Raw genomic sequence first — 22,432 nt, 5'->3', positions numbered from 1 at the left:
GTATTCTTGAAATACTCTTTTGAAAACAAGGAATTTTGTTTTGGAAGCTCATTAGATGCAATGCACGTTAAAGATTAAAGTATTTTTACTTTTGTCATGTTAAGTAGGATTTTTATTGCAGGCTTTTTTCTTTTTTTTTTTACTTGTAATGAAATATTTCTAGATTGTTTTATTGCTACTTTTACATGAAATAAAAATGATTTTTTATTATGAGCACTACTAATCCTTGTGCACTGAGGAGTGGTTAGGTTTACAGTGTGATGCTGTGAGCCTGCATGGGGTCAGTCAGTCTGTCGGCACCGGTCCAGCAGGGAGACACAGATGGGCTTTAGGTAAGCTGCAGATGGTTATTCAACGTTTTGTCATTCTATACTTGTATGTTTATTTGATGTGGCTGACATGATGCTGGATTAAATGCCTCTGACCGTTCACATGAATCCTCACTATGGATCCATACGTGTTTCAGTCTGTCAGACTGAGGAGATGCCGTCGTCGTTCATGCTGAATCTGCTTTTGTGCTCAATGATAGTTTCTGTACTGAAGTTCGGGCTTCTTGCATGTTTTCTATTTAGTTTTGAAACCGGTTTCCTGAAAAGTCATCTCATCACAACTACAATAGAAAACTTAATAAAAAAAATGTCAGTGCTTCTTATAGAACATATATTATTATATATTTCTATTATTGACTACAAATCCCATGAAACCAACAATGCATGTGTCCTACTAACGCCTAATGTGTTTGTATCCAGAGTGTGGTACAGGCGACCTCGTTTTATTGTCCTAGAGCTCCACAGGTCTTTGTATCAGCAGACATTTGGACCGTCGTCGTGAAAGAAGCGACTTCTAACAACATTATTCTATTCTGCAAGTCATGACAACGTGGACATGCATGAAGAACACCGGTACCCTGAAACTGAGGCAGCTAAATGGAATTCAGCCAATATTCATTCCATTAGTACAGCTGAGGACAGTGAGTGTGTGCAGTGATTGGAGCTGGTGAGGAAGAGTTCATCCACGTCTACATCGTCCACCAGCTGTTGGCTCACTCATTGTTTCTGCTGTCCTTCAACATGGAAACACGTCAGTAAGACCCTCTGTGCTTTGAGCTAGATGCTCATGTATATTTAACAGCTGTGTTTACCGAGATCGTCTCATTTTCGTGTTAGCATGCTAACATTAGATAATTAGTAGTAAACACAGAGTCCAGCTCATGGGAATGTTGGTTGTTCTTGGGTGTTTGCTCATAAACCAAAGTATCGGACACATTAAAACGTTGACCTGATAAAGTTATTACCATTCATCCTGAGGGGAACATTTATCCAAATGTTTGGAATCTTCAGCGTGAAACAAAGTGGTGGACTGACTGAGCAACTGAAAATGAACTCCATAAAGTGTAAAGATTGGCCTCTTCAGTAGGAACCGATGGGTTTAGGACTGAGACGCAAACAGGGTGGGGACAGCATTGGTGTGGTCTTTTCATGGGATTTGTGGACAACAATCCAAATGTAGAATAATGCAAGAACGCATTCTGTACCTATCAGACTGAGTGATCTGTGGTGTTGTGCATCTAGTCTCTGCAGTGTGACCATGCTCCCCACATCAGTCCCGATATCAACCATGGATGGGGAGGACACTGAAGCCTCCACACCTCTCAACCCTCTCTTGGACAGGAAGTCACCTGGCTGTCAGGGCGGTCCGGTTCCATCCTGCTGGCTCCTCTACTTTAAGCCCATCGTGGCCATCAGTGTTGGTACGCTGCTGTTTGTATCGGTAACAACCTTGGCCCTGCTCTCCTTCACCCAGGTGGGCAATGTCCCCTACCTGCTGGGGCCGCTGTTCCTCTTTGTGGGTCTGATGTTCCTGGTCACCGGCCTGGTCTGGGTCCCCGTGCTCAAACAGAGCCTGGAGCAACAGCCACTCGCTGAGGTCAACCATGGCAAGGGGGACCAGGTGGAGCACAAGCACCACTGATGGGGAGCTCTGGGAACCAGTAACCGTCTGCTCTGAAAGCACAAAGTGATGTGAACTGAAGTGTGAGGTCACACTCTGTGGGAGTGTAGGATCTGGTGGTTTTGGAGTTAGGATGTCTCGGCCTCAGTGAGCATTCTTAACTTGGATTTGTCGGGATTACCATCAGTCTGACATCGGGATCGCGACAAGCCGTTTTCTGTTTGTTAAGCTAATCAGTGTGGGTACGTAGGGATTTAGAAATGCTGAAGTATGAAGTATGAAGAACGTCATGAAGTATGAAAACATATTTTACAAAATGATGATTTGGATTGTTCTTTTTTCTTTATTTAGCTGACTGTTCTGTTAGATTGTTAGAACATATTATCTCCCTGTCCTGTGAACACCTTGTGTCCTATAGAGCTCTGTGTTTTAAAATGCTTCATTTAGCTGAAGAATGAAAAACCAATACTTAATCTCTGAGCTTCAACTCTGCACAGTGCCAGGAATAACATTCTGGTGAGGAAATAATGAACGTATTAGACAAAGAAATAGTAGAACTGGAATAAGGCTTCAAAGTATTTGTTTGTTGCAGTCGACCTGGAAGCTGCAGCTGCGTTTGGTAGACCAGCCAGTCGGCTGCAAACATGTTGGACTTTAACATCGTTGCATCTTAACAAGTTGGTGACTGGTGTCTCAAAGCAGTTCTCGTTTCCTGTGGTTGATAGTGAGACCAGAGTGACGAGACTTTTCTTCTGTTGTACTTGTGATATCACAGCCCTGTGTTACTGGCCTCCTCTCCACTCTTTAAACTGGAATAAACAGTTGCCCTCTCTTCGGACTAATACTGAAAGCGGTTTTCCAACAGCTGACCAACTTTTTGGCCGTAAATAACTGCTTTGATGTTTTCCAGTCAGGCTTTCGACAGCACCACAGCACTGAAACTGCTCTTGTTAAGGTTTTCAACGACATCCACTTAAACATAGACAATGGCAGAAGTTCAGTCTTAGTGTTACTAGATCTCAGTGCTGCATTCGACACGGTCGACCATGCCATACTCCTAGAAAGACTAAACATCTGGGTGGGACTCTCTGGCACAGCACTGAACTGGTTTGAATCCTACTTGAAGGACCAAGAATACTTTGTGTCTGTAGCTGATTACACATCGGAGCTGACTAAAATGACGTGGTGTTCCCCAAGGTTCAATACTGGGGCCTCTTCTGTTCAACATCTACATGCTTCCACTAGCTCAGATTATGGAAAGCAACAAAGTGTGTTATCATAATTATGCAGACGACACACAAATCTACATAACTATGTCACCAGGGGACTATAATCCCATACAAGGGCTGGGTAACTGCATTGAACAAACCAACAACTGGATGTGCCAGAATTTTCTTCAATTAAACAAAGATAAAACAGAAGTAATTGTTTTTGGTACCAAGGATGAACAATTGAAAATCACCGCTCAGCTTCAGTCACTGATGTTAAAACCCACAAACCAAGCCAGAAATCTAGGTGTAGTTATGGATTCAGACCTCAACCTGAACAGCCATATCAAGACAATTACAAAATCAGCCTACTATCACCTGAAGAATATATCAAGGATTAGAGGATTTATGTCTCAACAGGATTTGGAAAAACTTGTCCATGCATTTATCTTCAGCAGACTGGACTACTGTAACGGTGTGTTTACAGGTCTCTGTAAAAAGTCAGTCAGAAAGCTGCAGCTGATTCAGAACGCTGCAGCTCGAGTCCTCACTAAGACCAGGAGGGTGGATCACATCACTCCAGTTCTGAGGTCTTTGCACTGGCTTCCTGTCCAACAAAGAATTGACTTTAAAATCCTGCTGTTGGTTTACAAAGCACTGAATGGTTTAGGGCCAAAATACATCTCTGATCTGCTGCTGCCTTATGAACCATCCCGACCCCTCAGGTCGTCTGGCACCGGTCTACTTTCTGTTCCCAGAGTCAGAAATAAACATGGAGAAGCAGCGTTCAGTTTTTCTGCTCCACATATCTGGAACAAAGTCACAGAAAGCTGCAGGTCTGCTGAGACCCTCAGCTCATTTAAATCAAGATTCAAGACTTTTCTGTTTGCTGCTGCCTTTAATTGAACCACATTCAATTAATATATTAATCAATTTCCTGCATTTCTGCATTTTATTTCTTACACTGTTCTTAATTGCTGTTAAATCTCCTTTTCTTTTGCCTTATGTTTTGATGTTTTTCATGGTTTTAAAAGGACTGCACAATATATCGCCATTTCCTCCGGGACCGAGTTCGTGCAAGGCGTACACGATAAAACGTAGATCGGCAGAGATCTTTTCCAGACGTGGTTTGTGTGCGAGTAATTGCAGAATTGCGGCAGTGTATGGTTTATTGCGTGCAGCGCAATGTCTCAGGGAGACATCGATTATTGTTTCAATGTATGTTTTAAATCTCCTTTACTTTTGCCTTTATGCTTTTAATGGTTTCATGTGAAGCACTTTGAATTACCTTGTTGTTGAAATGTGCTGTACAAATAAACTTGCCTTGCCTTGCTCTTATCTTTATCATTCCATTTGACAATAGAACATGTACAACTTTATCTTTGTTATTAAGAGGTTTAGTAGATCAGTAAGAAATGGTGTTAAATACTTAAGGCAGAGCCGTCAGTGGTGGACCGTCACAGCCAGACTTCCATGTAGACGGTCATAAGAGGGGGGTGCAGCCTGAGCAGGTGTGAGGTCATGTAAACCCTGGCGTGAAACAATTGGTCACCACTGCGGAGATCAAACAGAAACGTTCACGCTTTTACCGTTACCACTGGGCATGTACAGACATTTATACCTTGCATGATGAATGAAACATGTTTGACAGACTGGCTCAATGTTTGTTGTGTCAGATCAGCATGAGAAGTGACCTCTATGTGGTGTTCAGCTAGATCCATCTTATGGTAAATAGGAAGTGGACTGTACTTGTTTCTCTCTTTTCTAGTCTTCTGACCACTCTAAGCTCTTTAACTCTACATGACATCATTCACCCATTCATCCACTGATGACAGGGCTACCATGCAAGGTACCACCTGCCCATCAGGACTATACAATTCATACACCGCGGGAACAGCCTGCGGCAGTAATTTGGGGTTAAGTGTCACAAGGACACATGGACTAGCGGAGCCGGGGATCGAACCGCTGATCCTCTGATAGAAGGACGACCCGCTCTACCACTGAGCCACAGTCGCCCCCATTATTCACACTTGATGCAGTTTTTATGGACATTTTTCAGCTGTGGCTGAAGATGACGTCCTCATTCTCAATACTGCTAACAAAGCTGTGATTGGCCAACTGTCTCTCCAACCAGAGACACAGCTGTCCATGAGCAGAGCTGACTGAACACAGGTCAGCTCTAACCAGTGGATGATCCACTGGTTAGAGCTGTGGATCAGAGGTCTGGAACCAGGCCAGAGAAGCCCTATAGGTATAGTGTAACTGCTTCTAACCAAAGGGACTGAAACCGGCAATAAAGACCTTTTTAAATGAGTTAATAACCTGTAATATGTTAAACACTATTACTGCTGTCCCTGTGGGACAAAGTGTGAATGAAGACCTCTACATATGAAGACCATGCAGGTCTGAAAGTGATTTTATGTTGTAGGCCAGCTGGGAGGTACTGCCAAATGGTTAGATTAAAATACATAAAATGTCTTGAGTAAAGTACAAAGTTATGTAATATAAACATAACTTTGTACTTTACTAAAGACATTTTAGATATAAACTTTATATCTAAATATTATCAAGAATTATAAAGATACTTATTCAAACAAAGCAAAATGTCAGCAGTCATTTGAATATCACAACACCAGTAGAGAGACAAACGTGTCTCTGCTAACGTTCTCTCCGATGAATGGACCCTGAACACATGAAATATGGATTCATAACGACAGGCAGGGGTGCTGAGGGTCATCAGAATATTTATTTTGGTCATTACATAACACATGTTTACAGATTATATTTTCCCATGTCTTTTTTTGTTTTTATTAATTATTTGGGACGGTGGTCCGTGGATATTTTTAACAATCAGAAGTGGACCTTAAATTATAAAAGGTTGAGAACCCTGTGATCTCATATCTCCTGTGTTCATTCTCTTTATTTCATTTGACGAATATGTCACACAGGGCGTCCCACGCGGCTCATTTTCTGCTGACCATCTGTCTCATTGTATCCTGGTTGGCTGTTGCTCTCCTTTATTTATTTATTTGTCATCTTCTGCATAAGCCGCTGTGGCGGCTGGTGGGCTGTGCAAATCCTTTAGAACCGGATTAGTGAGGCAGAGCAATGCCGCTGGACATATCCATCTCTGATTGTTCTCAGATCAACATGGCCGCTGGTGCAGACCACCCAAACTACCCCCCCCCCCCCCCCCCCCCCCACACACACACACACACAGTCCTCAGTTTGGGGCTGTGGCTCCAGGCCAAAGACCAGCGGATGAACACAGACCATCTGTCTGTGTGCAGAAGGCAAACACAACAGGAAATACTCAACAAATACCACAACAATACACTGATGCCAACATGTCTACAAGTGTGTAAATGTGGCCTGTTTTTCAGTTTTTTGACGTTGATTCAACATGTGGAGAGCAGTTTAGGTCTTCAACCACTGCAGCGGCTCGATACCAACCCCCACTAATGCTTATACGGAGCTGATGGACACAATAACTCTGTTCCATGATACAAGATTATTCATATTTGATTCAACTGTATTAATGTAGCACAGAGTACCAGAGTACGTCCTGGTTTGTAAAAGAAGATAATTTGAGCACGGCTAGACAGCAACACTATGGGAAGGTATATGAGTAATATGTGCAGCTGTCGAATTGATTATATCATTTTAGAAATAATCCATACAGCACATCAAATTTAAATGAACACGTTTGCAGAGAGCGATCAATTATTATTGTGAAGAAATATAAATGTCACGATGATAACCATGTATTATTTTTGAACTTTATTTGATAGTGACAGCTGAGATAACAGACAGACATGAAATGAGGGCGAGACAGAGGGACGACATGTCCCGGGGACAGTTATGTGTGTGCTGAGCGGTCAGAGGAGGAGACCAGGCCTGAACAAGCACACATTCTCGGCTACTCTCACCTGTTCAAATTGCTGCTGAATCACAAACCGGCCAGGTAGGGGTTGAGCCCCTCCCCCCTCGGCACCACGCCTCCTCTGTGAGTGCGCGGCACACTACCTGTGCTGAGCGAGGCTGAGCGCCTCACCTGACTCACCTTACAGCGCTCGGAAACTCAATGCCAGGGCACAAAGGCTCCGGGAGAAAAGCGCTAACTGTCGGAGCGTCCCGTCAGCCTACTGTGTGCTGACATGGAGCCGGTCTACCGGGGTCTGGGTCGCTGTGTGTGCTGTTTCTGGCTCGCGGTAGCCTTTGACATCGTGGGACTGCTCGTGCTTCTCATCGGGGTGTTCGTGAACGTGTTCTTCTATGACCTGCTCATCTACGCGGGAGCCATCGTGATCTTCATGAGCCTCATCTGGTGGGTGTTCTGGTACTCAGGGAACATTGAGGTTCCCCCGGCGGAGCTTGAGGATGATGTCGGGTTACTGAAGAAGGACAAGGGCCCTTTGAGCGGCATCGGTGGCGCGGTGAGGCGCCTCTCCAGCCGCGTGTCCAGCGGCATCAGGACCTCGCTCCGGAGGAACGGAGCGCCGTCTGGCTCCCGCGCGGACCGCACGCAGAGGTCAGGCGGGGGGCCGCCGGTGGTGGAGCAGGTGGCCGTTGCCATGGCAACGATGACCCCACAGGAGGATACCCCGCGCAGTACTGTCTCATCAGTGGCAAGCTGTGACGTAGAAATGCCGCACACAACAACAGAGACCTCACCTACATAGTGTAGGCCGACAGGTGAGGCCTTCACACGAAACCACCAGTAACGTATACGTAGTTACTTCTGTGTGTGTGTGTGTGTGTGTGTACATACATTATTACAGAACTCTATTCTATTTTATTCCTATATTTTACTGCAGCACCATTTTATGTCTTAAATTCCAATTAGACTTTGGAAATAGAGAACACTAAGAATGACCTGCGTCACTGTAACTCGAACTGTTTATGACATTAAAGAACTAGAAACTCACAAAAATGTACCACTAAAACGGTGATTTTTGGAAGCGGTCAGATAACAACAAAGAATTCTCATCTTTAGATATATTTCAACGTTTGGTCACTCAACTTCCAAGGTCAGCACATGCAACAACAGCCAGGATTTAAAAAGTACTGCGGTCAAATTCTCCAACAAAGAAAACTTTACTTGCCACAAAAATGCACATTTTATATTCTCATTGTTTAACCTTTTGTTTCGTTTTTATGTATTTGAACTGTGCAATTATATTTTCTGTAAATCTTCAGGTCATTCAAACCCAAATTCCCAGTAACATTACAATGTCCTCTTCTAACAGTTCACTTTGATCATTTTTTATATATAATAAATATTTTTACATTGGCAACTCATGGCACAATGTTATAGAAATGAAGCTAAATTTGATCCAACAAAAGCTTTTATTGTTGTTATTACTTTTATATCAATGGAAGTGAATGTTCAGATGTATTTGTGTATAAAAACATTTTCTTTCTTTGATGCAGTTTAAATGCAGAACTGAAAGGACGACTTGTGTTGCAGCAGTTATGAATCTTATCACTGGATAAATGATTAACCAGCCTTTAGTTTAAACAATAGCCGGCTGTCTGATCCCAACACGCCTCATGTCCACTGTGTCTGTGCACACACACTAATGCGTGTCCTCTGTTCTCGACCCACAGACAAGAGAGGCTGCCCTACACCGTCTTCAGCTGCCTCCACTTCATGCTCAACTCTTCTGCTGCTGGTGTTCAATGAGAAATGATTCATAATAGGTGATGCATGGTGTTCAGAGCTAAATGAAGAAATCACTGTAGAAGAGTGGCAGGACATATGTCTACAGAGTCAAGTCCAAACAATAAACTCAAGGTTCAAGCTTCTCTTCAAGCTTGTGCTAAATGTGGTCTACATAAAGGTAGCTTGTCTCATTGCCTTTGGGAATGCACCCTCATTCAGGATTTCTGGAAAGAGATTATTACAACTGTATCTATTTGTATCAACGAACAACTTCCATTATGTCCACAACTCTGTCTTTTTTGGGTGTTTCCCAGTAAACTACACTTAACAGCAAAAAGAAGACGGTCATATTTTGTCTGCTTGAAGCTAAACATAAAATTGCAATGGCTTGGAAATCTGTTCACAGGCCGAGCAAACGAGATTGGATAGAAGGACTAATACAGTCGCCCTAGAGAAACTTACATATGCAGTAAAAGGGAAATATAACATCTTTGCAAAGATTTGGGGCTCATTTATGGAGTTTCTGGAGGGGGGAGATTTAGTTGTAACCCTGTAGTCTACCGGTTTCCTTTTTTTTTGTGTTTCCCTTCCCCGTTTCTCTCACTGGTCACATTAGGGAATGTGGGAGCATTCTATTTGTGGGGTATAATATGTTTGTGTATTGTGGAAAAGACGATAAAAAACATTTGTCAAAAAAGAAAATCTACGATGATATTTAGATAATGTGTTGCTGAGTACAGCTTTATTTCAATGTATTTTCCTAATAAATGTTATGTTTTAATCAGCATCCATTCAGTCCGTGAGATCAAAAGACAGAGATTTTTGTGGTGGAAAAAAAATCTCTTTAACCTCTCTGTGAGAAATAATCACGATGGAACTTCTTAAAGTACTAAAAACATATTTAATGAACAGACACTTCAATAATAATTCAGCTGAATGGATAGAGCTCTTTCCCCACGGATGGTTCGGAGATCTAACAACAATAAAAAGACAAAGCAGAGTATATATATGTGCGTTATCTTATCCTCTTCCCTTATCCTCTCCCTTCTCCCTTCACCCTCCCCCTCACAGTCGGCCGCTTCACCCACCAAGGCCGGGTTCCCAGCCTTTTCGTGGGAACAGGGTTCGGCTGGTATATGCAGGTTTAAGTGAGACAAGTTATAACTAAATGAACCATATGATACATTTCCACCACAATTTTCACTTCACATTTGACTAAATGTATCTGTGTGTAGTGTTGAGTGCTTTGTGTGACTAAACTGTCTTGTTATGATTTTGTATATATATATATATCTAATGTGTTCTTATAAAGAGCTAACAATGCACCACTGCACCATGAGTTAAACCATCCGATCTCTGGTGCAGTACTCCATGAGTACCACAACACTACATAAGTGTCATTATCCAGCAATATCTTACATCAGTTGGATTTGATTCCTCCAGTGGAAAGACAAGATCTGGATTCACTCAGAGTGTGAATTATACAATAACAATCGACATTTAACCTTCAGAACGTTTGCTACTATGGAGTCCCATCTCGCTCCTTCCTGAACAAAGCATATACTTATTGAACAAGTAATTCAGTTTTGACACAAATCTGTCTGTTGACACATCAACAGGGGTCTGTGGCTCACCACCCCAAATGACTCCCGTAGTTGTGCCAACGGTGTATGAATGGTTATGAATGTTAGATCTGATGGACAGGTGGTGCCTTACATGGTAGCCCCTGCCATCAGTTATGAATGGATGTGAATGGGTGAATGATGACATGTAGTGTTAAAGAGCTTTGAGTGGTCGGAAGACTAGAAAAGAGAGAAACAAGTAGAGTCCACTTAGACAGTGAGCGAGCTGGTGAACAGCATCTCAAGGAAGGAGCATGTAACAGCTGAAGAGAGACCTCCCCCAGGAGCTAAAAGTTACGTTCATCAGCTGACACAAACACAACTCCAAATAACAACATTGTTTGTGTAAATATGTAACGGTTTGCTAACAAGTTTGCCAAATCAACGTAAAATGTGATAATATGTTAATGTTGTCTTCACAACTTTTTGTCTCAAGTGATCTAAAATCAGTTCTTGAAGGTTTGAGTAATCCCACGGGCGTCAGCTCTCCATCCAATATCAGTCATAGTCATAGGCCAGGGCTTATGTTTTAAGGCTGTGGGGGCCCAAATCAAAGTAAATGCCACCAAAATAACTTTTACTGCGCTTCATTTAGTGGCCTAGCTATGAATGAAATGTGACACTGCTCTGCTAAAATGATAACCGGCTACACCCGTGTTGCCCACAGGACTCTGTGAGACTATGGTGGGGGGACCTCGGGGAGGTCATGAAGGAAAGGTTGAAGGCTGCAGTTTAAAGTTAAATGCTTCGGTGCGATGCCTTGTGTTCTTCGAAACAATTCATTCATAAACACATTGATTGTAATGATATGGATGGTGATGTCATGACGGCCTTTCGAAGCCGACCTAGAGCCGGAGGGAGGTCTCACGAGGAGGTCCTTCCACACCGAGCAGACTGTTCTGACCCGCTGATTCTGGTTCGGTGGGACGTTGTGATCCTTCTGGCCACTTTAAGTTGTTGCAGCAGCTGACATGTTACGCAGGGAAAGCTGAATATGAATATGTGATGTCATCAATCAATGAAATGGGTGCAGGTGGTTAACTAGCTGTGTGTAGCTGGCAGCAGACTTCCTCGTTCCCACTGATAACAGGCCTCAGTGTCTAACCTTTGGAACTGCTGGTTTTATTGTACTGCGGTTTCCTCTTCCTGCAGCTGTGCTCTACTTCAATACTACGGTTTCTACAACTACACAGAAAAGAAGGGGAACAAATAAATGTCCTGTGACAACTTACTGTGGATCATTAGTTCCAAAGAGGGGGAGAGTATGCAGTTCCTTACTTTAGTTAACCCATCAAAATAGCATTGCATTACATGGAAACACAATTCTAAGAAAGCATAATGCTCCATCAGTGTGACAAAAAGGAACAACAGCGGAGCTATAAGGAGCAGAGATGAGTGGAGGTAGTTTCACAGCACGCTGAACCCTTTAGGACAGAACTCTGATGCACTCCTCCTCCTGACTCAAACCCTATGATGACCATATATCATCATATTACGATGGGATTATAAATACTGAGGTCATGAGCCACCGTGATACTTGAGAGATAAATCAATGATTTCACATCTCACCAGACATTTTATTTAAAAAAGAATCAAAGTTGGGTTTGACTGAATTTCTTTCATATTATACAGACTGTTAACTTTGCTGTTCTCTGAATCACTCCAGACATTGCTAAGATATCACGTCATCTTAAATACTGGACGATGCTGAAATATATTTTTTCCTCTCAATGTCATGAATAAAAGTCTGTAGACTAGTATGAGACTGTTCTTTTACTGTTCTTTACTTGTCATTGCACAATGGTTGACACGCTCAGATGGTTTCCACTTGATACAAGTAGATGTTCTTAAAAACATACATTCTTATTGTCATTGTTGTTTTAAAGATATTCTACTTCTTGCTTAAACGTATCATAAACCCTTTGGCTTTAAGGAAATTGAAAGAAATTGTTAAGGGAATTCTTTACTTGATCCTTAAGTTCATTAGTTTTATTACAGATGTTTTATATATGGTACGGTAATACCTGTTCAGTAATGATGGCACTGTTTCTTATGTATTTATTTAGTGGCTAGTTTATAATTGTTACATTTCTATTTGTCATTGAGTTGATTGTGAACAGTTTTTTGGGGGGCGGGGGCATTTTTATTTATTTTCAGTTTTATCTTCCATTGTGTGCTTCCTATTATTCAGAGGGGAAATGGTAAACTGTTCTTTCTTTGTATGGTTTATTTATTTTTTGGGCTAAAAGAAGTCACATTTAGCCCAGAAATGATCGAGATCATCCTTAAAACCCAACATGTGTGATATGTACAATATTTATTTCCTCCAATGTCAGAAAACCCACCAAAATACATGTATATATGTTATATATATATATATATATGTATGATATGATATGTGATACATATATATGTTATCAGTAGTATGGTTGGTTGTTGATCTGATTCCCTCCCCTTCAGCAGAACAGATTAAAAAATCCAGAATATTATCTATATTATATTTATATTGACAAATATTAAGTTTTGACAAGTATCGTTTTTATTTTATTTTACCATCTTATAATTGAACAAATCCAGTAGACAATATATTTCAGACACCCGCATCAGCTGTTCTGTGTTTGATTGAGCTCAAAGGGGTTGAAAATCTCACTTTGGTGACTCCGAGTGGTAAACTCAAAATGAACAACAGTGTACTCTGCTACATATTGGCACATACTTTACATCGTGTAGTGACCCCGCTGCCTATCAAAAAAAGACCACGACGGTGGCTGATTGCTTGTTTAAACGCGTGCAATAAATGGTGAAAAGTCCATTTTCAAACATAAATGCAACTTATTTCTCACAATCGCAGCATTTTCAACATGAACAGATCACAGCCACTTTCTCTGTTTTAAGTACATTTTCTAAACCACAGATGAAAGAAATCAGAACATTCATCTTCATTTATCATCACACGGCCAAAAACAGGTTGCTCCTGTCTCCTCAGCAACACCTGCATCAAGTAACCCGCCAGATTATATTAACCTCTGGCATGAAGGGATGTAGTGTAAGGGATGAAGGGATGAGGGTCGTGGCATGAAGGGATGAGGGTCGTGGGATGAAGGGATGTAAGGCAAGGCAAGGCAAGGCAAGTTTATTTGTATCGCACATAAAACCATTAAAAGCATCAAAACATAAGGCAAAAGAAAAGTAAAATACATCTCTGATCTGATGTAGGTACTTCGAAAAGTACCTACATTTTGTGTGTGTGTGCATGACGAAATCACCCCAACTTCCCTGTCTGGGCGCTTACTCAATCAAGCTCTGCGCGTGTCTGGGTGTTCAACATCTGTTGCACTTCCCCTTTTCCTACACTCACACATTTCTAACACAGATTAGTTATCATAATCACAGTTACAGTTGTTATAATCAGTTACAGTTGTTATAATCAGTTTACTTAGTACCCATTTGCTTATGAAATGATTATTGATCTCATCCTTCATCATTATTGTGCTTTGTGTCTTTTCTTTTCAACCACCGTTATTTCCCCATCCCTTGAAGCAAACACGCTGCTTACTTCCTCTTTCTCCGTACTTTCTACACTCAGACTGCACTATACTCAGATACACATATTATTATTGTTATCAGGTTTACATTTGTTAAAATCACTTTACATTTGTTATGTAATACACGCTTGCTTTAAAATGATTATTAGATTTCATCCGTTAAACTATAATTATACGCTCTATGTCCCTTTAGCCTAATTTACATACCGAACATGTATTCCCTCATTTAAAGCAGCTTCCCTGGGATCTCAACTATTTTGACAAGAGGCAAGAGCAAGCAGCAAAGCGACTGCACTCTCTCATCAAGGTCAGGTAGTCATGTAGTGTAAGGGATGAAGGGATGAGGGTCGTGGGATGAAGGGATGTAGGGTAAGGAATGAAAGGAACAAGGAGAGTAAAGAGGGTCCTGGAATGATGGATGGAGGAGAGCCATGATGGACCGTTGATGTCTGGTGGCAGGTGAGTGGAGACTCTTGAGTGGGGGGCTGTCTCTTCAGAAGCTCTGATGATGTGGAGTGGAATGGATGGATGTGAGGTATGTGGGGGAAGACCAGCGGCCAGAGAACCTTAATGATATGGTCGGGGTTGGTTGAAGATGGTTGCTGAAAGCTGTGGGACCGCGGTCGACATGGTCGGAGGCTGGTGCCAATAGTCTGAATTTGTTGTATGAGGAATGGGAAAGTGATTTCACAATCGAGTTTCGTGACCTGGGATGCGGGAGGCTCAGATGCCGAGCTAGTGCTGAGCTGAAACCAAAGTGAGCCTACGTGTGAACTCTTTTCTGCCTCCTTCATATCAGGTCCTCCGGGTGATTCATGACGGCTCAGCGCTCACAAATATGGAGATCTAAACAAAGTGGAGAGCACGGAGCAGGGAGAGATAAGAGTGCTGTGATTTATGTGTGAACAATAAATAATGAATCTGCTCATTTCATTTACATCATTTGATTTTACAGGGCAAACAATGCCAGAAAAATCGAATGTTCAGACGAAGGCCGTGGTGTGTAAACAATTAAGTAATTATTTAACGACAGCAAGTTTTGTCTTTTAGTTTCGGGTGTTATCTGTAGTAATTACAGTGACTAATTCCAGCAACTAGCCACTCGGCTGGGTGCGGGAGGAGATCATGTTCCTCATAAAGAGATTCCATGCTCTTTCACTTCTGGGTGAGATTCCCGTTCAATTATAATTTTGGTTTCCACGTGATGATATGATGACTGACTTCTCTTCCTGGTGTCTCTCCGGTGTGACTTGTGAGCGGTAAAAACCGTGTGATCTCCCCGTCACCCATCATCCCTGACTGATGCACCTGTGCCCCGTATACAATTTACACGCGTGCTCAACTTGATGTAGGCTCCCAATATAAACATAATACACACACATAACTCATGGCTCCTACAGTAATGGTAATGGTCCAACAAGATGTATAATTGCATATTTTGAAGTCAAAACCCTGGAATGACCCCCAAAACCAAATTCACCTGCACAGGGAGAAGCTGATGCCATCGTGGTCCAACAGCTGCTTCCCTACACCTCTCTGGATCCTGCTCGGACAAAGCAGGAACGTTTGATGTCTCTCCTTTCACTTTCACTTGTACAATATACCTTCTAAACGAAGCCTCATGATACCAGTGACAGACTTCAAAAGTAGATAACATCTTGGCCTCTTGCAATTTCACGTGTGAAGTATTCTCTTTCAACACAAAGTCATTGGAAAATGGAACACAAATTGATATTATTCTCACCAATAGGCCAACCAAGTACACATCTACAGTTTTTTGCCAAAGCCTCAGTGACCATAGCACAGAAAGTAAGGAACTTTGTGTTTGGTAGATTATTTCTAATGAATCTTATACCGTTGGAAAGACTGTTTATTTCCCTTTTAAGTGGTGCCACATTTGTAAGGTACGTGCATTTGTGGGATGAGCAGCAGAGCTGAGTATGGTTGCGCACATGAACAATTTGCCACGTCTTCTCTGCCAATGCCAACAGAGCGGTTTATCAGAGACGACCTCCAGGATGTGGGAGTGGAGAGGATGGAATGGCCTGCCAGCAGTCCACTGTGGGATCAGCTGTTCGTGCCAGAGTGACCAACACAACCACGTTGGCTGACTTGTGACAAATGCTTTTTGAAGAAAGGGATGCAAGGAACAAGAAACATTGTTGAGGATGTTTGGTCATATTTCAAAAACTCATTTGTTTCCATTTGGAATAGAGACGCTCCTTCTGCACAGTCCAGCTGCCTTTCAACAGCTGCAGGCCTCATAGTTTGGTCTAAAGCTGCTTCTTAATGCTCAGAAAACCAAATTCATTATCTTTTCCAGGTTTGGCTATCAGCCCTTAGATAACGCTGGCGTCCATGTTTTAGGAAGAGACCTAATTGAAAGAGTATCACCCTCCAAGTACCGAGTATCTGGGTGGATGAGTATGGCTATCTTTTAGAGTGCACATTGAGAACCTAGTGAAGAAAAGGTTATTACCCTGATATGTATTTTATGTAGTCCATCAACCTTGAGCAGGAAAACGAGATCCCTCATTTAGAAAATGTCACCACTTCATTTGCAATCTCTGAGGGTTCGTTTGAAACATGATCCTGTAGCAATATGGCAGCTTTCCATTGACTTCACTGCTTTTACACAAAGAGGGAATCTGTTTCAAACTACTTTGTAAACAACTTCAACAAATAAGTGTATTTGAAGATTAAGTATCCATACACTCATTTTAGAGCTGTCGTCATTATATTATTGTTGGTAGATTTCTCCATATTGTTTTATTACAGCATTCATTTGATTATTTAATATTTCATTTGTTAATTCAATATGTGCTGTTTGGTTTTATTATGTCTGCAGAACTGTAGTCAAAAGAGTTCAAGGTTAACATTATGTTTTGATTACATCTTTTATATAACATGGTTCTATGAATTGTACATGATAATAACGATTAACATGTATTTATTGATTTATTGTCTCCTTTTACACAAACCCTGGCATGTGGCTATTCCCCCCCCCCCCCCCCCCCCGCAAAATATACACACAAAAAAGCAAACCTTTTACCTGGAGTCGAGCTTATGGGAAGACTTTGAATGCGACACCGGAGTCCTGTATTCACTTCCGTAAACAAGTGGTTCTCTTCCTCTAGTGAACGCATGCGCTAATACACGCAGGGTTTCGTCGAGCAGTCGTTTTCAACACGCTGTCATAACTCTACCGACACCGTTACTCGCGTCCTGAGCCGGTACACGGTGGAGAATGGAGGTGGACGGTCGCGACTTTTTGAACTCTCCTCCTGTGAAGACGGTCAGATTTGGAGGCACTGTAGTGGAAACGTTAGCTAAACATAAGCGGGTGAGTGGTGACGTCATGCTATCAAACAGAGCTGGGACTGTGTTTATGTCAGCCATGTGAACATGGACGTCTCTGGGAGATGTTGATGATGAATAAGAACATTATATTAACAAGGACCGCGTGACCTGTAGACTGGCAGCTTTCAGTCTGTGATTGGCTGTTTCTCTCGTTTGAAGGGAGACTCCAGCGACTATGAGCTGCTGAAACACCAGCTGGCTGATCCCGATATAAAGGTGGAGTAAAGTGTTTCAGGGGACCTGGGATCTGTGTAGTGGGTGTGTTCCTGAATGAACTCTCCTCTGACAGGATGCCCAGATCATCAACTGGCTTCAAGAATTTCGGAGTTGTGTGACCCAGCTCACCAAGGACCACGAGCAGCTCATCTATACCATCCTGGTGAGTGTGCAAAGACAACAGCATGAAGAGTGCTCGTTGTAGCTCCTCGTCTTCGTCGTGGACAGACCACCTTCAGAGCTGAAGGGATTAGTTGACTGAATAATGGCTGGAACTCTTGTGTGTGTGTGTTTTCCAGAGGCTTCCGTGGGTGGGGCGGAGCCAGGCTGTGGTGGAGGAGTACATGGCCTTCCTCAGTAACCTGGTCTCGGCACAGACTGTCTACCTGTGTGCCTGCCTCAAGATGGTGGTCTCCCACTTCACTCCCAGTAGGTTCCCCTGACTGGTGGTAAAATAATCCAAAGTGTCTACAATAAATACAGAATCCAAGCTCTTAACTATCTCATGTTGCCTGACTGTCATCCTTGTATGTTTTCAGTTTAAATGTTAAGGCAAAGAGAGGCCATGGAATATGTTTACGGTATCTCACCATCAGTGACCGGTGGAGTAATATTGTGTGTTTCTGTTTCCAGAGAGAGTGACTATCTGTGAGGGAGGGGTTGATATCTCCGATTCAGATGATGAAGATGAAAGTAAGTGTCCTCCATCTTATTTCAGGATTTTACACCTGACCAGGTGTGTCCTTGGTGTTTTACTACTTGCTGCAGCTTGGGGAGTGTTGGGCTGCTTTCTCACCTGTAGTTGGGTTCATTTGGTCTGGATCAATGGCACAAAAAGATCCATTTTAGTTGTGGTCCAGTTCACACTGAAGAGGAGTCAACATGAAGTTCTACAGGCTGACCGGTAACTCACTGATTGGACAGTTTGAATCATCAGGACCCACGTGGGGAAAGACTTTAATGCTTCTGATGTGAATATTTAAGAAGAAATAACTGATTATTAGTGTTATAAGTGCTGACTAACAGGTAGAGAATGAGACTGGACAAAGGCTCCCAGATGACCGGTTCAAATGTCAGGGAGCGCACGGACATGTGCACGAGGCGTCTTACTCTCATGATTCAGTGCATAATACTGAGGGATCGCTGTCACACACTTTTTACTTAAACTTAAGGCATACAAGCAAAGCACTTATTAACATCTTTTGAAGTGTGAACATAGTTCATGTACATGGCCTTATGAAAATCAATTATTAGATCTCCTGAGCAGATTTCACGATCAGCAGATGGATTTAACAGTAGTTTAGCTGTCAACATCAGCTGGAATCCCATGTGTGCTCTCACAACCATCCGGTGGTTGGTTGGTTTGCCCCGAGGAGGTGGCCCGAGTCCCGCCTCTTCCACTGGTCTAGGTTCAGTTCTGGTTAGCATCCAGGTTGGATTGACAGTTTTCACAGCAGCCCAAATGAACCAGACTAACCGGCAAACAGACCTGAGTTAGTTTGAACGGAACCACAGCGGTAAGGTGTGAAGCAGCATTAAGACCGTGAGAAGTATGAATGAGACTCCGGCTTCCATCCTTCTCCTCAAAGTCTCTGAAGGCTGTTGTCATGATGTTCTATCTCCTCAAAGTCTCTAAGGCGGTTGTCATGATGTTCTATCTCCTCAAAGTCTCTAAGGATGTTGTCATGATGTTCTATCTCCTCAAAGTCTCTAAGGCTGTTGTCATGATGTTCTATCTCCTCAAAGTCTCTGAAGGCTGTTGTCATGATGTTCTATCTCCTCAAAGTCTCTAAGGCTGTTGTCATGATGTTCTATCTCCTCAAAGTCTCTGAAGGCTGTTGTCATGATGTTCTATCTCCTCAAAGTCTCTAAGGCTGTTGTCATGATGTTCTATCTCCTCAAAGTCTCTGAAGGCTGTTGTCATGATGTTCTATCTCCTCAAAGTCTCTAAGGATGTTGTCATGATGTTCTATCTCCTCAAAGTCTCTAAGGCTGTTGTCATGATGTTCTATCTCCTCAAAGTCTCTAAGGATGTTGTCATGATGTTCTATCTCCTCAAAGTCTCTAAGGCTGTTGTCATGATGTTCTATCTCCTCAAAGTCTCTAAGGCTGTTGTCATGATGTTCTATCTCCTCAAAGTCTCTAAGGCTGTTGTCATGATGTTCTATCTCCTCAAAGTCTCTAAGGCTGTTGTCATGATGTTCTATCTCCTCAAAGTCTCTAAGGCTGTTGTCATGATGTTCTATCTCCTCAAAGTCTCTAAGGCTGTTGTCATGATGTTCTATCTCCTCAAAGTCTCTAAGGCTGTTGTCATGATGTTCTATCTCCTCAAAGTCTCTAAGGCTGTTGTCATGATGTTCTATCTCCTCAAAGTCTCTAAGGCTGTTGTCATGATGTTCTATCTCCTCAAAGTCTCTAAGGCTGTTGTCATGATGTTCTATCTCCTCAAAGTCTCTAAGGATGTTGTCATGATGTTCTATCTCCTCAAAGTCTCTAAGGCTGTTGTCATGATGTTCTATCTCCTCAAAGTCTCTAAGGCTGTTGTCATGATGTTCTATCTCCTCAAAGTCTCTGAAGGCTGTTGTCATGATGTTCTATCTCCTCAAAGTCTCTAAGGCTGTTGTCATGATGTTCTATCTCCTCAAAGTCTCTGAAGGCTGTTGTCATGATGTTCTATCTCCTCAAAGTCTCTAAGGCTGTTGTCATGATGTTCTATCTCCTCAAAGTCTCTAAGGATGTTGTCATGATGTTCTATCTCCTCAAAGTCTCTAAGGCTGTTGTCATGATGTTCTATCTCCTCAAAGTCTCTAAGGCTGTTGTCATGATGTTCTATCTCCTCAAAGTCTCTGAAGGCTGTTGTCATGATGTTCTATCTCCTCAAAGTCTCTAAGGCTGTTGTCATGATGTTCTATCTCCTCAAAGTCTCTAAGGCTGTTGTCATGATGTTCTATCTCCTCAAAGTCTCTAAGGCTGTTGTCATGATGTTCTATCTCCTCAAAGTCTCTAAGGCTGTTGTCATGATGTTCTATCTCCTCAAAGTCTCTAAGGATGTTGTCATGATGTTCTATCTCCTCAAAGTCTCTAAGGCTGTTGTCATGATGTTCTATCTCCTCAAAGTCTCTGAAGGCTGTTGTCATGATGTTCTATCTCCTCAAAGTCTCTAAGGCTGTTGTCATGATGTTCTATCTCCTCAAAGTCTCTAAGGCTGTTGTCATGATGTTCTATCTCCTCAAAGTCTCTAAGGCTGTTGTCATGATGTTCTATCTCCTCAAAGTCTCTAAGGCTGTTGTCATGATGTTCTATCTCCTCAAAGTCTCTAAGGCTGTTGTCATGATGTTCTATCTCCTCAAAGTCTCTAAGGATGTTGTCATGATGTTCTATCTCCTCAAAGTCTCTAAGGCTGTTGTCATGATGTTCTATCTCCTCAAAGTCTCTAAGGCTGTTGTCATGATGTTCTATCTCCTCAAAGTCTCTAAGGCTGTTGTCATGATGTTCTATTTCCTCAAAGTCTCTAAGGCTGTTGTCATGATGTTCTATCTCCTCAAAGTCTCTAAGGCTGTTGTCATGATGTTCTATCTCCTCAAAGTCTCTAAGGCTGTTGTCATGATGTTCTATCTCCTCAAAGTCTCTAAGGCTGTTGTCATGATGTTCTATCTCCTCAAAGTCTCTAAGGCTGTTGTCATGATGTTCTATCTCCTCAAAGTCTCTAAGGCTGTTGTCATGATGTTCTATCTCCTCAAAGTCTCTAAGGCTGTTGTCATGATGTTCTATCTCCTCAAAGTCTCTAAGGCTGTTGTCATGATGTTCTATCTCCTCAAAGTCTCTAAGGCTGTTGTCATGATGTTCTATCTCCTCAAAGTCTCTAAGGCTGTTGTCATGATGTTCTATCTCCTCAAAGTCTCTAAGGATGTTGTCATGATGTTCTATCTCCTCAAAGTCTCTAAGGCTGTTGTCATGATGTTCTATCTCCTCAAAGTCTCTGAAGGCTGTTGTCATGATGTTCTATCTCCTCAAAGTCTCTAAGGCTGTTGTCATGATGTTCTATCTCCTCAAAGTCTCTGAAGGCTGTTGTCATGATGTTCTATCTCCTCAAAGTCTCTAAGGCTGTTGTCATGATGTTCTATCTCCTCAAAGTCTCTGAAGGCTGTTGTCATGATGTTCTATCTCCTCAAAGTCTCTAAGGATGTTGTCATGATGTTCTATCTCCTCAAAGTCTCTAAGGCTGTTGTCATGATGTTCTATCTCCTCAAAGTCTCTAAGGCTGTTGTCATGATGTTCTATCTCCTCAAAGTCTCTAAGGATGTTGTCATGATGTTCTATCTCCTCAAAGTCTCTAAGGCTGTTGTCATGATGTTCTATCTCCTCAAAGTCTCTGAAGGCTGTTGTCATGATGTTCTATCTCCTCAAAGTCTCTAAGGCTGTTGTCATGATGTTCTATCTCCTCAAAGTCTCTGAAGGCTGTTGTCATGATGTTCTATCTCCTCAAAGTCTCTAAGGCTGTTGTCATGATGTTCTATCTCCTCAAAGTCTCTGAAGGCTGTTGTCATGATGTTCTATCTCCTCAAAGTCTCTAAGGATGTTGTCATGATGTTCTATCTCCTCAAAGTCTCTAAGGCTGTTGTCATGATGTTCTATCTCCTCAAAGTCTCTAAGGCTGTTGTCATGATGTTCTATCTCCTCAAAGTCTCTAAGGATGTTGTCATGATGTTCTATCTCCTCAAAGTCTCTAAGGCTGTTGTCATGATGTTCTATCTCCTCAAAGTCTCTGAAGGCTGTTGTCATGATGTTCTATCTCCTCAAAGTCTCTAAGGCTGTTGTCATGATGTTCTATCTCCTCAAAGTCTCTAAGGCTGTTGTCATGATGTT

General features: G+C 42.2%; 2 protein-coding genes across 2 annotated transcripts in view; both read left to right on the top strand.

The window, feature by feature from the left end:
* The first annotated feature begins 7,256 nt into the window (after window positions 1-7,256).
* LOC306787490 (transmembrane protein 238) lies at window positions 7,257-8,882 on the top strand. The gene is made up of 2 exons (XM_079282633.1): window positions 7,257-7,853; window positions 8,769-8,882. Exon 1 carries the CDS (start codon window positions 7,316-7,318, stop codon window positions 7,838-7,840), a length of 525 nt encoding a protein of 174 aa, XP_079138759.1. The 5' UTR covers window positions 7,257-7,315; the 3' UTR covers window positions 7,841-7,853; window positions 8,769-8,882.
* Window positions 8,883-17,141: 8,259 nt separating this feature from the next.
* rrn3 (RRN3 homolog, RNA polymerase I transcription factor) overlaps window positions 17,142-22,432 on the top strand; it is a 19,617-nt gene continuing 14,326 nt past the window's right edge. Inside the window, exons 1-5 of the mRNA XM_079281073.1 lie at window positions 17,142-17,333; window positions 17,510-17,566; window positions 17,640-17,729; window positions 17,866-17,995; window positions 18,200-18,259. Of these exons, the coding sequence (XP_079137199.1) occupies window positions 17,238-17,333; window positions 17,510-17,566; window positions 17,640-17,729; window positions 17,866-17,995; window positions 18,200-18,259 (433 nt within the window). The 5' untranslated portion in view covers window positions 17,142-17,237. The remainder of the gene's footprint in view (window positions 17,334-17,509; window positions 17,567-17,639; window positions 17,730-17,865; window positions 17,996-18,199; window positions 18,260-22,432) is intronic.

This window comes from Melanostigma gelatinosum (genome assembly GCF_949748355.1).
Source record: "Melanostigma gelatinosum genome assembly, chromosome: 13".
Taxonomy (NCBI): Eukaryota; Metazoa; Chordata; class Actinopteri; order Perciformes; family Zoarcidae; genus Melanostigma; species Melanostigma gelatinosum.
Note: the sequence above shows the minus strand (reverse complement) of the source record. Positions and strands in the feature narration are given on the sequence as shown.